This window comes from Juglans regia, chromosome 4, assembly GCF_001411555.2.
Source record: "Juglans regia cultivar Chandler chromosome 4, Walnut 2.0, whole genome shotgun sequence".
In the NCBI taxonomy this organism is placed as follows: domain Eukaryota; kingdom Viridiplantae; phylum Streptophyta; class Magnoliopsida; order Fagales; family Juglandaceae; genus Juglans; species Juglans regia.
The window spans coordinates 3,831,322-3,845,751 of record NC_049904.1 but is presented as its reverse complement, the minus strand read 5'-3'; the positions used below and the strand labels follow the sequence as shown (position 1 = coordinate 3,845,751).

The 14,430-nt window shown below is 35.1% G+C and overlaps 1 protein-coding gene across 1 annotated transcript; it reads right to left on the bottom strand.

The window, feature by feature from the left end:
- Nucleotides 1–12,333: 12,333 nt before the first annotated feature.
- Nucleotides 12,334–13,425, bottom strand: LOC109006778 (histone H2A). The gene is made up of 2 exons (XM_018986161.2): nt 13,091–13,425; nt 12,334–12,766 (listed from the first exon to the last, which is right to left on the bottom strand). Exons 1-2 carry the CDS (start codon nt 13,298–13,300, stop codon nt 12,524–12,526), a joined length of 453 nt encoding a protein of 150 aa, XP_018841706.1. The 5' UTR covers nt 13,301–13,425; the 3' UTR covers nt 12,334–12,523.
- Nucleotides 13,426–14,430: the final 1,005 nt, after the last annotated feature.

The following is a 14,430-nucleotide window of genomic DNA, read 5'->3' as shown; positions in this document are numbered from 1 at the left end:
CAGACAGTTGGGAAAGCAGTCCGCCTTCATCATGAGGCAAGTAGGAGTTATCCAATGTTCCGCTGGACAAAATAAATAAGTTAGTATAATTCATCCTTGATTTACGAGTGCAAGATTTGTAAACATAGGTTGTCTTGTCGGAGACGTGAGGTATTAGTCGTTTGGCATCTTGTTTGGCGGAGGAGGAGCGAGGTGAGGAGCCCTCGGTGTCGCTCGTTTGGCATTCTCTTGTTGGAGATGGCCTATGGTGTTGATCAGTCGAAAGATTGAACCCGCTCTCCACCGAAGGAGAGGTCGGGATGCCATAGGCCAAGCCCGCCTCTTTGTTCCCCCAGGGGAGATAAGTTGTCAGACAGCTGAGGAGTTGGTCCACTCTTCACCGTGATGAAGGTGGAGTAAGTCACTGGGCAGTTTAAGACTGGACTCGTCCCACCTGTTGACATCACAAGAAATGTGTAAGTGTTGGGTCAGGCCGGCACCGATCCCACTCTTCGTCATGGCAAAGATCGAGGTAAGTTGTCGAGTAGTCGAGGGTCTAGGCCTGATCTCCATCGCGGGAGAGGCGAGATGGCCTTAAGGTGCATCTCGCCCTCTATCTCCTGCGCGGAGGTAAGTTTGTCGGGCAATTTGAAATTGGACCTGCTCCTGCTTGTTGATGCTCACGAGGAAAGTAAGTGTCAGGTAACCGAGGGCTGGCCCGCTCTCCACCACGAGAAGGATAAATCAGCCTCTAACGTGACTCATCCTTTTGGTACCTCACGGGGAGGCAAGTGTTGGACAGCTGAGCAGCCAATCTGCTCTTCACATTGATAGGGGCGGGGTAAGTTGTTCGGGAAGCTGAGAAGCTGAACCCGCTCTCCCTGCAAGGGGGGTTGGGCCACCTTCCCACCCTTTAGCCCTCATGGGGAGATAAGTAGTGGGGCAATTCGGGACTAGACCTGCTCTCGCCCGTTGATATCACAAAGAAGGTAAGTATTGGTTCAGGCTGGCGTTGATCCCACTCTACATTGTGGCAGAGGTCGGAGTAAGTTGTTGGGCAGCCTAGGGGCTGGCCCCGCTCTCCGTCATGGGAGAGGCGAGATGACCTTAAGGCGCATCTTGGCCTCTATCTCCCACAGGGCAGTTCAAGATTGGACCCGCTCTTGCCCATTGACGCTCACAAGGAAGGTAAGTGTTGACTAGCCGAGGGCTAGCCCGCTCTCCACCGCTAGAAGGATAGAGTAGCCTCTGGCGTGACTCGTCCCTTTGGTGCCTCGTGAGGAGGTAAGTAGTTGTCGATGGACATTTCATCGATGGAGATTATGTTGGTGGAGTTTACGTTGATAGAGATCATGTTGGTGGAGATTATGCTGTGGAGATTATGTGATGGAGATTACGTTTTTATTTCTGAAAGGTCATATTCTCATTAATAAAATTTATACATCAATGCAGAAATGTAAATTACAAGTCATTAGGTTCCTTTGTAGTGGAGCTCCCGCGAATGCTTGGCGTCTCGTGGGCGTGGACCATGTGCACTCCGTCATCCCTTGGCTTTAATTCTTGCGCGTAACACTCCTGCGCTACGACCTATTCTTCTCAAATTTCTCCCACCTCTTGAGCGATTGGGAACTTCATTTTCAAGCGGTAGGTAGAAGTTATCATCCTTAAGCCATCGAGGGTGGGTCGGCCGATTATGGCGTTGTATGATGAAGGGGCCTTCACCACTAGGAAATCGACCATGATAAAGGCCGTCGAGGGGGCTTTGCCTGCAAGACGGACAATGTGATAGTTCTTACTGGCTGGACCATGTCCACAGAAAAGCTCTTCAGTGGCATGGGAGTTGGTTGGATTCGAAAGGCGTCTATTCTCATTTATGTAGAGGCTTCCCATAATAGGATATCTACAGAGCTACTATTGTCAATAAAGATCCTCCGAGTGGTGAAGTTAGTGATCAGCATAGTCACCACCAGGGCATCGTTGTGCGGATAGAAGACCTCCTCCTCGTTGCCCTCTCAAAAGCATAAATATAATATTGTTCAAGTTGAATTATACGAATCATTTAAGAAATATAACTTTATATATATATATATATATATATATATATATCAACAACTCATTTGATAAATGAATTGAATCGGATTGAAATTTGATCAATTTTTACAATTCTAATCATGGGCAGGGACCATTTAAGTTCGACATTTCAAATAAACCCTTTACCTTCCAAATATTTTATTATTATAATAAGAGAAATGTTAGATACGATCTTAAGGTGTATAAGGTTCCGTTTGGGTAGTAACTACTATTCATTATTGTATTATTTTTCACCTACTATTCATTATTTTAGTATTATTTTTCACCTACTTTTCATTACTTTTTAGTATTATTTACTACTATTTAATATTTTATTATTACTTTTTTACTAATTTTTTAGAGAATATCTGAGATCGCCTTACTACTCAAACGCAACCTAAGTCTCATGCACTATATTTTAAAAAGTGAAGTCTACTATTAAAAAATGATATTTTCATGTGAATTTTCAATTTAATCACTTTTTTTAAAGGAAATATATGAAACTTGCACATCCTAAAACTGTAAATATCATTTCTCTTATAGTAATTTAAAGATCACCAATGTTCGATTTATGAAAAAAAAAACCCAAATTCAGTCCTAAATATCATAATATAATTAAATATTCTTAAAGGAGCAAAATTTGGACCCCGAAAATTTTTCAAAGATGGAAAACATTTATTTTCTTTAAAAAAGAACTCATAAGGTATAAAAGAACAATAATTTTTATAGTTTATGAAAGAACTTCGATATCTGGATTTTTCAATGTTCGAAATTTTGATTTTGCGTGTTTCGTTATTTGGAGTTTAGGATTTGGGAGATCTTCTGTATAAATTGCTTGGAGCATTCCCAGCTAGCTAGGGAAGATTTTAGCTAAACTCAACTAAGAATAATTCTACTTGAAGGTTTTTATACCACACACTATCTCCGTGACATAATTTTATTGAGAAATATTACTTATCATCCCCACACTACATGCCAAATATGATTCGACATTTTTATCCTTATATTTAAACATACATATTTACACATCAATATGTGTATTTAAATATAAGAATAAAAATAAAAAATCACATGTTGGTATGTGGTGTAGAGATGATAAGTATAATTTCTCAATTTAATTTAAAAAATAAATTTTAAAATTAAAATCTTACAAATCAAATTATATCATATGGATGGTATATGGTGTAAAAGCTTTCAAATAACACTTCTCTTCAACTAAAGTTTACACCTTTTCCTAATTTAGCTATCTAGTTATTTCACATGTCTACATCTCACTCTCTATTCTAGTCATTCATTTTTATTATTTTAATTAAAATATTATTTTCTTATTCTTTTTTGAGAAATGATTTATACAAATTCCAAATAGACAAGCCTCATACACGCCTTTATAAAAAAGTGTAAAAAAAACTATTATTTATTAGTGAGACCCATTGTTTTACAAAATACTTGTATGAGACTTGTCTATTTAGGACTTGTATCTAGCATTAATGCTTCTTTTTTTATTCTTTCTCATACCATCCTAATTTTCAAATTTTTATTCTTCCAACTGTTATATTTTTCAAAATCTACATTTTTTAAACATTCTTTCTTGAATTTTTTTTACATTTCTCTAACCATCATATTTATGGTTATTTTTTCTTAAAGTTTCTTCACTAACCATATTTTTTTCAAAATCTTTAACTTTTTATAGCAACCATATTTTTCAAAATTTGTCTTTTTCTAACTATAAGAGTTTGTAAATTGGAAAACTTTATGATAATCATTATTTTTCAAAATTTATCATTATCTAATGGTCATGTTTTTGAAAAACATATTCTTCCAATGGTCATAAGTTTTCATTCAATATAAATTAATTAATTTTTCTTCCAACTTTCATTCGAACGTTCTTTTCCATTGAATCTTAATTCTTACTCCTATGGCTCTTCATTTTATAAAGGTTATTCTTTCTTCGCAATATACTTCGCCAATACATTAGGCATAATCATTTGTAAGGCTATGAAAGACCTTTTCATGATTATTTCGCTGAAACACCTGCATATCCTCCCAAAGTATTTTGTAGGAAGTTCAAGATGAGGAACTCTCTTTTTCTTCGAATTCAATTTGAAGTCGAAGCTTACAATCTATATTTTGTCCAAAGAAGAGACAATGCTGAAATATTTGGTTGTTATGCCCATCAAAATATTTATAGCTGCACTAATAATTCTGGCATATAGAATAACTGGTGATTTTGTGGGTGAAGATATATGGATTTGAAGATTGCTAGTGATTAACTAAAGTCCTGGTTTTTCAGAAATGTTGGGAAGCATCGATTGCATGTATTGGCGATAGAAAATTTGTTCAATTGCATGGAAATGTATGTATTATGGCCATAGTCGTGAATCAACTATTATTTTATAAGCGATTGCATCTCATGATCTTTGGATAAGATATGCATTTTTTGGTTGCCTAGGTCTCACAACAACATCAATGTCTTGGAAAGATCTTTTGTATTTAGTGAGCTTATACAATGGAATACTACTTTGTTGATAGTATATATCCACAATGGTTAATATTTGTCAAAATAATTCTAGTCTCAATAAGTGCAAAAAATAAACATTTTGCTGCAATTCAAGAATCTGTAAGGAAATATGTAGAGTATGCATTGGAAGTACTCCAAGTACTCCCAACACGGATGTAGAGTACGCATTGGGAGTGCTCCAAGCACATTTTGCATCAACTTTCACAGATGTTCAAAGTCTCTATGCTCAGGGACACAATGAAGGGTATGTTTACAGAGTTCATTCATGGCCATCTTCGCATTAAAGATCGACAAACTCATTCACAACTCCAGTCAAACCTTGTTGACCACCTATGGCAACTACATGAAGAATCATAGAAACTTTAAATGAGTTCTTAGTTTTATCTTGTATTTAGAAACCCTGGTGCACAATATATTTTTCTATTTAAAGTTTAAGAATAAGAATAAACTTATCTGAGTAAATGGTTATATTTTCCTACATATAAACTTGATAATTACAAATCAGGTATCGTTGGAAACCAAATTAAAATACAACTTTTTTTAAATTCACAAAAGTTTTCCATTTCCAATATTTAGTAGGCCAAAATGAGTTGTGAAGTTAATAGAAAAATCTAAATCTTTATTTGTAACGAATTTAAATTGGATGCAAAATATCACAACTATTTGCTTGATCTTCTCTTTTCAAATATTTCCAAACTTTTGTTATATTTGAGCCATCCCACTTGTGTCCATCATCATTATTCTCTTGTCACGATCAAAGTGTTGCAATTGAATATTTTTCCTTTCTATATCAATTCTCTGTTTTTCAATATTCATTTTCACTTCTTCAATACAAAGTCTACACTCCTATTCTAATTGCTCCAATTGAAGCCTTTCCCTTTCCAAGGGAATTAGCTATTCTATTTGAACACATGCGTTTTCGAGACATGCCACTTTCTTCTCCATGAATGCTGCAACATCTTCGGATGGACTATGTTTTGTCTTCCTTGTTGGTCTCATGATATCTACATTGGTATCATGAGACGCATCATCTTCTCCAACTTGATTTATTGATTTCGGAGTGTGAGGATTGTAGTTTGAAGATACTACAATAGATGACTTTCTTCTTGCTTTTTCCTTGAGCCCATGTTGCAACCATTTTAGTTGATCATTCAACAAAAGTCGACAATGTTCAAATGGAAATGAAACCTTGTTTATAAATTGATACATAATCTTTTCCTTTGACAATATAACAAATTAAGGTAAATAAAAAATAAATAAGTATTGGTGATTTGAGGTATTGACATTGCATTTAATATAAGTTATACCTTGTCATGCTCGATAACACCACTTTGATTTTGATATTCAACTTGAACTAGGCATTAATAAAACTTATTGGTTACTTGTTGAATTGTGGACTACCGATTCATCAAGGAGTTGAAAGAAAAATAAATAAATCTTAGGTTTTACTGTACAGCTCTATAAAGTTAGATGGACCTATGATTGAAACCATATATACAGTTTTTGATACATTTAATAACAATTACTCAACAAACCATGGATGAAACCAGAAAAAATAATATACCCAATGACAAAATATATAGAAAAATTAGATAAAATCTGAAGAGAATTTGTATCCAAACTAAATATAAATCTAAAAAATAAAGTTAGAAATTTACCCTTGATCAAAGATTGGAAGAGATTGAAGCTAAAATGATAATGTGGTTTGCCGCGCTTTTCTTGGCCTTGTGCAAGTTCCACACAAACAAAACCAACAATAGAAAGCAAAATGGATTTTACAGTAGACTTTATCCTCATTGAATTTTTTTTCTAATAAAATATGTACACTTTAATAATAAAAGTCTCATTTGTTGAGTCAACAGTGTTAGCAGTTTTTTGCTAGTAATGTAGCAGTTAGCTAATTCACATGCTATCACTGCTAGCCAGTTGGAGCAAGTTTTAAGTTACTTTATGACATCTGAATAGCTAAAATAGCCTTTGGCTAGCCAATTAGAAATGCTCTTAGCAATAGCTTTTATCCCTAATCGTTTTAGAACTGTATCTATTTTTTTTTCTTATTTGGGATGAAACCATATATTCTTCCTAATTAAATAACTCTTTTGTTTTTGTCAGTTTATACAAAATGATGATGAGGAAGAGGAAGATGATGACACCACAAGAACGAGATACTGCAACCAGCATTAGAAAAATCAATCGATCTCAATAGATACATTAGCACACCATGCTCATGATTTTTAAGGGAACTTCTTCCCCAATGGGGACCATGCCCATTGACATGTTCATGCTTCTTTAGGAAATTGGGTCATTATAGATAACCTTTGCTGGGTATGAGATGAATTTGTATTTCTGAAAAACCTTTGGATTAGAGATTTTGTCTGTAAGGGGATTTCCCCCTCACTCATAGGCCCATTGGGCGCTCGGCCGAGAATAATGGGCTTCGCCCCAATACCCGGACCTAGGACCCAAACTTGCCCACGAAGCAGCTTGCCTGCAAGGAAGAGTAAACAATGATGGTTGATGGGACGGACAGGCCTGACGCCACTAAGATGTACCTCGCTCATGGGAACTCGTACAGGGTAGAACGGGAAAGACGGAGAACCTTTGATCTTCTGACATGGGAACATTGACGGACCACTGAAGACACCAGTAGAGTAAAGCAAATCAGGGAACCACGACGCATTAATGGTACCACTACCTGAACAACAGGCCACATTAATGGCACCATCACAGAGGCGCACCGCATGTAAATGATTCTGACAAAAGGAACAGTAAAAATGACATGGGTTCCACAGGGGCAAGGACGATCTGTCCCCCCCAGACTCTTGGTATAAATGGCAACTTCCAAGTACAAAAGAGCTCTCTCTCTCTATGGACTCTAGACTCTTTCATTATTTACAAACTTTTAAAATACTTTACTGACTTTGGCATCAGAGACTCTCTGGCCTCAAGGCCGCCCTCTCCCAGTTGCTTTCTTCTTTTTCGTTTTCGTAGGCTCAGCTTTAAAGACCTGAGTTGCTGGAGCTTGGCTCAAAAGCGTAAGAAATACGACATTAATATTGTCATTTCTGGCAAATTGGCCAAAGACACAGCTCGTAGACTTTTTTATATTCTTACCCCCTTCTTGAAGTAGAAAAAAAAAGAATCAATCGTGCGATTTGGCAAACCCCAATTATTGAACTGAACCAATCAATTCTCAAAAATTGTTGTGGGACCTGAGGTATGTGCCTAGCTAGCTAAACTATACCCATATAGCTCTTATTCCTAAAACAAAGTCTCCATGTTCTGTTAATGATTATAGGCCTATCTCACTTTGTAATGTTTTGTATAAATTGATTGCTAAAGTACTTGTAAATAAGCTTAAATGTATCTTGCCTAATATCATTTCTTGCAACCAAAATGCCTTTGTACCAGGAAGATCAATAACAGACAATGTGATGGTGGCATATGAGGTACTTCACTCTATGAAAATTAGGAAGAAAGGTAAAAATGGTAGTTTGGCTTTAAAACTCAACATGTCTAAAGTTTATGATAGAGTGTAGTGGAAGTTCTTGGAATCAATGATGAGAAAGTTGAGATTTAATGAGAAGTGGATCGGATTGATGATGGAATGTGTTGGAAGTGTTTCATATTCAATCTTAATTAATGGGAAAGCTGGGAAGATATTTAATCCAACTAGAGGGCTGAGGCAAGGGGATTCATTGTCTCCATACTTTTCATCCTATGTGTTGAAGGGTTGAGCACTCTATTGAGTAGAGATGTGAAATGCGGAGGGATAATAGGTGTTGTTGTAGCTAAAGGGGGTATGCAAATCACTCATTTTCTTTTTGCAAATGATTGTATAAGTTTTAGTAGAGCAACTCAAGTAGATTGGCAAAAGATCCAAGGAATTCTTAACTTGTATTAAGTAGCTTCAGGTCAAGCTCTGAAGACAGAAGACTTCAATTTTGTTTAGTACCAACACAAGAGAAAATTTCAAGAGACAGATTCTTCAAAAAGCCGAGACTATGGTGTGGTGATTATGGGAAGTACTTAGACTTACCAACCATGGTTTGGAGGTCAAAATACCTAACTTTTAGGGATCTCAAGGAGAAGATATGGAAAAAGATTAATAGTTGGCAATCAAATTTTCTTTCTAGTGCTGGTAAGGAAGTGTTAATTAAAGCAATTCTCCAATCTATGCCAACTTATACAATGAATGTGTTTCTGCTACCAAAGAGATTGTGCAAGGAGATTAATGCTTTACTTGCAAAATTTTGGTGGAGTAGTAAGCAGGATGGGAATGGATTACACTGTGCCAGATGGGAAAAATTGGGTGAAACAAAAAATTTAGGAGGGATGGGGTTTCGAGATATTCAACAGTTTAATAAGGCTATGCTAGCTAAACAAGGGTGGAAGATATTAAAAGAACCAAATTTCCTTGTAAGCAGGATTTTCAAGGAAAAATACTTATAGAATTGCAAGTTTTTTTATGTTAAATTGGGGCATTCTCGATCTTATATTTGGAGTGTATGGTCAGCTTGGAAACTATTAAAAGCAGAGTATTTAGAGAGTGGAAAATGGCAGAAATATAGGGTCAAAGATGGATTCCACAATCACACTCATTTAAAATTCATTCTCTTGTAAGGATTTTGAATGAAGATTTAACAGTTAGAGAATTGATGAGGGAGGAGTTGAATTGTTGGAACCAAAAATTAGTATATGATATATTTGATAGGGATGAAGCTATCAAAATTTGCAGCATTCCTTTAAGCAGAAGAGAGGTGGAGGATAAAGCAATATGGGGATACACCAAGGATGAAAAATTCTGTGTCAGAAATGCTTACCACCTGGGGATGAGTAAAGGAATGGAAGAGCAGAGAGAATCATCCCTCTCTCATGAACATAAAGTTATGTGGGAGAAACTATGAAAGCACAGGATCAACAAAACAATTCATGTAGAGGGCTATAAAGTCTATTCTTCCTACAAAGCAAAGTTTGTTTAAGAAAACAATTGGGAAATATGAAATCTGTCCAGTGTGTTGCAGGGAAGTAGAAACCATTCAACATGTCTTGTGGACATGTCCTGCTGCCAATGATGTACGGGAAGAAAAGCAAAGTCTAGTACATAAATGGAGTTGTGATGATGTAGAGTTTACTCACTGACGGGAGAGGCTGCAGACATTTTCAAAAGGAGCAATTAGAAGAGCTAGCAGTAATATTCAGAGGTTTGTGGATTCGAATAAACAAACTCATCTTTGAGAATAAGTTTGAAGGTCCAACTAAGGTAATCCAAGTTTCACTTGCCAAATTAGAAGAGTTCAGGGTGGCTCAAAAGCTGTATGAAGGGATGGAGGAAAGAAGAGGAATGAGCATATCCAATTTATAAAATGGTCTCCACCAGATGAAGGTATTACAATAATAAATTTTGATGCTGATATGGATGATGTAAACTCGAAAATGGGGATTGGTCTAATAGCAAGAAATTGCAAGGGTGAAGTTATGTTCTCAGCATATACAAGAAGACCATTTATTGGACAATCTAGCTTGGTTGAATTCTATAATCTCTGGAGGGCAATGGAGTTATGTAGAGATCTAGATGTCAAAGATGTTGTTTATGAAGGTGATGCAAAGAGCGTGATCCAGACTATTAAAGGCAGTGTGCAAGATTGGACATGGCTAGGGCAGCATGTGGAAGACATAAAACACAACTTCTCTATGAGAACATATTGGAAAGTTCAATTTCAGCTCATACATTAGCAGAGAAGGCATTACACATGATGAATGAGCAAATATGGATGGAAGAGTGACCAAATGATATTGATTCTATTGTAATGAGAGAAATGGCAAGTATGAATTGATTTTATGATATATGAATCGAAAGGAGTTTTTCTTTAAAAAAATGAATTAAGTGGAAATGTGTTTTTCTACTTGTTGGGCAGTTATTGGGTTAGTCAAATAGGTCTGGTTTTCATGTTCCACTTCATGGTTTTAATCACTTTTCTTCTATCTCCCAAAAATTTTTACCGCCTCCAGCTTTTCTTCTTTTAAATGCCTCTCCTCTTCCTTTCTTCTTCTTTTCCTCCTCTTCTCTTATCTTCTCTATTCCTCTTCCTCCCCCTTCTAAACCCCTTGAGCGAGCCCTTGATCTCCTCCTCTTCTCTATAGGCCACTTGGCTCCTCCTAACCTGAAGAGTTTATCTCTATTTAACATCAAATTTATGTAATTTTTCCCTATTGAATTTTCCTTGTGACCCTAGTTTCATTGAGAGTATTCTTTTTCCTTTTCTTTTTCATTGCTGTGTAATAAAAAGAATTTGCATGAAGCACAAGATCAGTGGGTTTTATGGTGGTTTACATATTGTGGATTTTAAGTTTCGTTTGGTTACACAAATGAGATAAAATGAAAGTTAAATAAAATATTGTTAGAATATAAACTTTTATTAATATTATTTTTGTTTTAGAATTTGAAAATTATTTTTTATATTTTATTTAAAATTTTTAAAAAATTATAATAATTATATAAAATAAAATTATTTTTAAAAACAAACCAAGCCTAAATCAAATGATTTCAAATGATTTCAAGTACAGGAGACAGGGTTGAAACCGCACACCCCTACTTGCGGCAAGGAATGTGGCTACTTGCTCATACAAGCAGATAGCAACCCTAGCTATATCAAAATCCAAAATCACCAAACAAAATACTAGACTTAGTTTTAGTTTGACAAGTTTTTCAAATGATCTCCTATTATTTAATCTCATCTCAAAATTTAAATACTATTAAATAAAAATATTTTTCAATTTCAAATTTTTAATTTTTTCATCTAATTATTACTTAATCATTATAATTTTTCTAAACTTCTAAACAAAACATAAATAAGAATTCAACATTTTTAAATCTTAAAGCAAAAATTATATTCTAACAATTTTTAACTTTATAATTTTTTTATTTAAAAATTTTTCTCTTTCTTTCTCAAAACACTAAAAGTCTTAATTCAAATTATTTTACTATTTACAAATTATGTTATTACTTTTTATATATTTCTCATTTCATCTCATCTATAACATTAATCTCAAGAGTGCCATAACAATCTTGGAATAGCTATATAAACTAAGAATGAATTTGGATAGACAATTTAAATAAAATATTTTATTGAAAATCAAATAAAATATTATTTTTATTTTAAAATTTAAATGATTTATTATATTTTTATATAAAAATTTAAAAAAATTATAATGATAAAATAATATAAAATAAAATATTTTTGTATATCCAAACCCACCAAATTTCTAGTAATTGAAATTCTACATTCACATTTTGAGATTTTAGATTAAGAGAATTTTCTTTTGAATTATCCAAAGTATATTTGCAAATAACTTCTTGTTAAGAGCTTATGTGCATTGAAATATCATCTCATCTCATCTCATCTTAACAATCAAACATAAAAAATTCAACTATTTAGGAAAATTGTTATTTTCTACTTTATATTTTGTCGTTCTTTATAATATAAACTAATTTGTTATAACTTAAAAAAAATCATTTAATTAATTTATGAAAACTCTTAAAATACATCACATCAATCCCATATAATTAAGAACGAAAAAATAAAAGGAGCATTGCTCATTCCTTAAACCCCAAAACCGAATCAAAACGCCCGACCTTCGGTGTTTCAGACTCTCAAAAGTTTCCCATCTCCACTTTCAACGTTGCCCTGCTCCTTCATATTTGATCCAAATTTTCATGATCAACCTGGGCATTGCTAGGACTCCTAGCAATGAAGCAACAGACGAGAAATTCGAACTGGGCTGCAATTTGATCTGATTAATTTAAAGCAAAGGATGTTCTACAAGGACAGAAACAACGAGCAGTACAATGGTATCCTAAATTCTACGGACATGAACTTCCTTACAAGCAACAAATACAGATAGGAAATTACATACAGAGACACAAAGACTTTGTTCAACACATTGTGCGAAGGGTCAGGCCTTCTTAGGGGACTTGGTGGCCTTAGATGGAGACTTGGGCTCTTTGGTAGCAACCTTGTCAGGCTTCTTTGGCAGAAGGACGGGGTTGATGTTGGGAAGGACACCTCCATGGGCAATGGTCACACCAGCGAGAAGCTTCCCGAGCTCTTCATCGTTCCTCACGGCCAGTAGCACATGCCTTGGGATAATCCTGTTCTTCTTGTTGTCTCTTGCGGCATTTCCAGCCAACTCCAAAACCTAAACAAATTCATTTGCTAAGATTACAAAAATGTAAAATAGTTCTAAGAAAAGAAATCCAACAAATAAGCTAATTAACAAAGGCAATAAAGTGAAGGACCTGTTTGGTTGTAAAAAAAAACTGATAAAAGAACATGAAAGTAGCTTCAAATTCTTAAGTTCGTAGAGAAGCTCAAAAACCTAAATACTCAATTACTAGTACAGTACCAAACAGAGCATAAAAGATCAACAAGTTCACTGAAGCAAAAATAGTCCATCCAGAAACCCTAAAATGGCAAAGCTACAAAATTGCAAGAGAAGAGAGCTCGAGAGCGAAAATTTTACCTCAGCAGCTAGGTACTCAAGTACAGCAGCGAGGTAAACAGGAGCACCGGTGCCCACACGCTGAGAGTAACGGCCTTTCTTCAAGTACCGGCCGATTCGTCCAACTGGGAACTGCAGACCCGCTTTAACGGACCGGGACACCGGTTTCTTCTTGGGACCGCCTCCCTTCCTCCCTGCAGCACCTCTCTTCACCTTTCCCCCCGTTTCCATGACCGAAAAAAATTTGATGCAAAAGGAGAATTTCCTCGAGAAACGACCAGAAGAAGAAATTGGACTGAAAATGGAAATCGTGTGAGCGAGCAGATGGAGTTGCGTGGGTGAGATTTTAATACGCGCTAGGTGAGACTGGAAACCGTTGGATTAGGTTAACTATCAACGGTTCTCACGTGATGACGTGGCGATCCTTGAGAGGTGGAATGATCCAACTGGGTGACAAGTTTGTGGCCGGATAATTGAATTTAAAAGAAAATGAAAAACAATATAAACAACTTATCTCAATTAGGCCTGTAATATTCCGTTTGAATAGTAAAAATATTTTATTTTATTTTATTTATTATCATAATTTTTTAAATTTTTATATAAAATATAATAAATAATTTAATTTTTTCAAATTTTAAAATAATAATAATATTAAAAAATAATATTTTAACAATATTTTATTCAATTTTTAACTTTCATCTAAAACCATCTCATCTTATCTCATTATCCAAACCACACCTAAATAAAAATAATAATATTTTACACTATTTTAAGATAGAATTCACTTTTTTTATTATTTAAGATTTATACAAATAATTACTCTAATTAAATATTGTTCTCAATCAACTTTAAAATTAAAATGAAAAAACATAAGAAATGATACTGTTGACGTCATGTTTCGCAGCCTGGCCAACTCGTGGTCCCGTGGTTATGGTTTGCAAGATTCGACAAGATAAAAGCTTGGGGTGGTAAGGGACACTGACGATGCCTAAGTTAGATTGATCTCTCTATGCGCGAGTAATCAAGAAAAAAGTTATCCAAAGCAATAATTGTGCTCGAGCCGCGTTTATAAACACGCCACCGGTGGTCCCCATCATTCTGTTGGCAAGTCGTTTGCTTGCAAAACTCAGCTGAGATTAATTCAGTTCAGTCTAATTTTAAGTTGAGCCTAACATTCAAATACCAAACTCTCAAATTACTAAACTCATCTCAACTCAAAACCTCTTTACATGTGAGACCCACAATCTTTTTCAATTTTCCATAAAGAGAAATTATACTCTAAGGCCTGTCTACTCTCCAATATCACACACTAATAATGTGGCAAATCAGATTTATTTTCAAAACGGTCCAGAGCTCTAATT

Excerpts from the sequence above, each read along its gene's own strand:
- LOC109006778 (XM_018986161.2), bottom strand. The coding sequence starts at position 13,300 with ATGGAAACGGGGGGAAAGGTGAAGAGAGGTGCTGCAGGGAGGAAGGGA. Across the intron at positions 12,767-13,090 it reads TTGAGTACCTAGCTGCTGAG|GTTTTGGAGTTGGCTGGAAA; the intron begins GTAAAATTTTCG and ends GAATTTGTTTAG.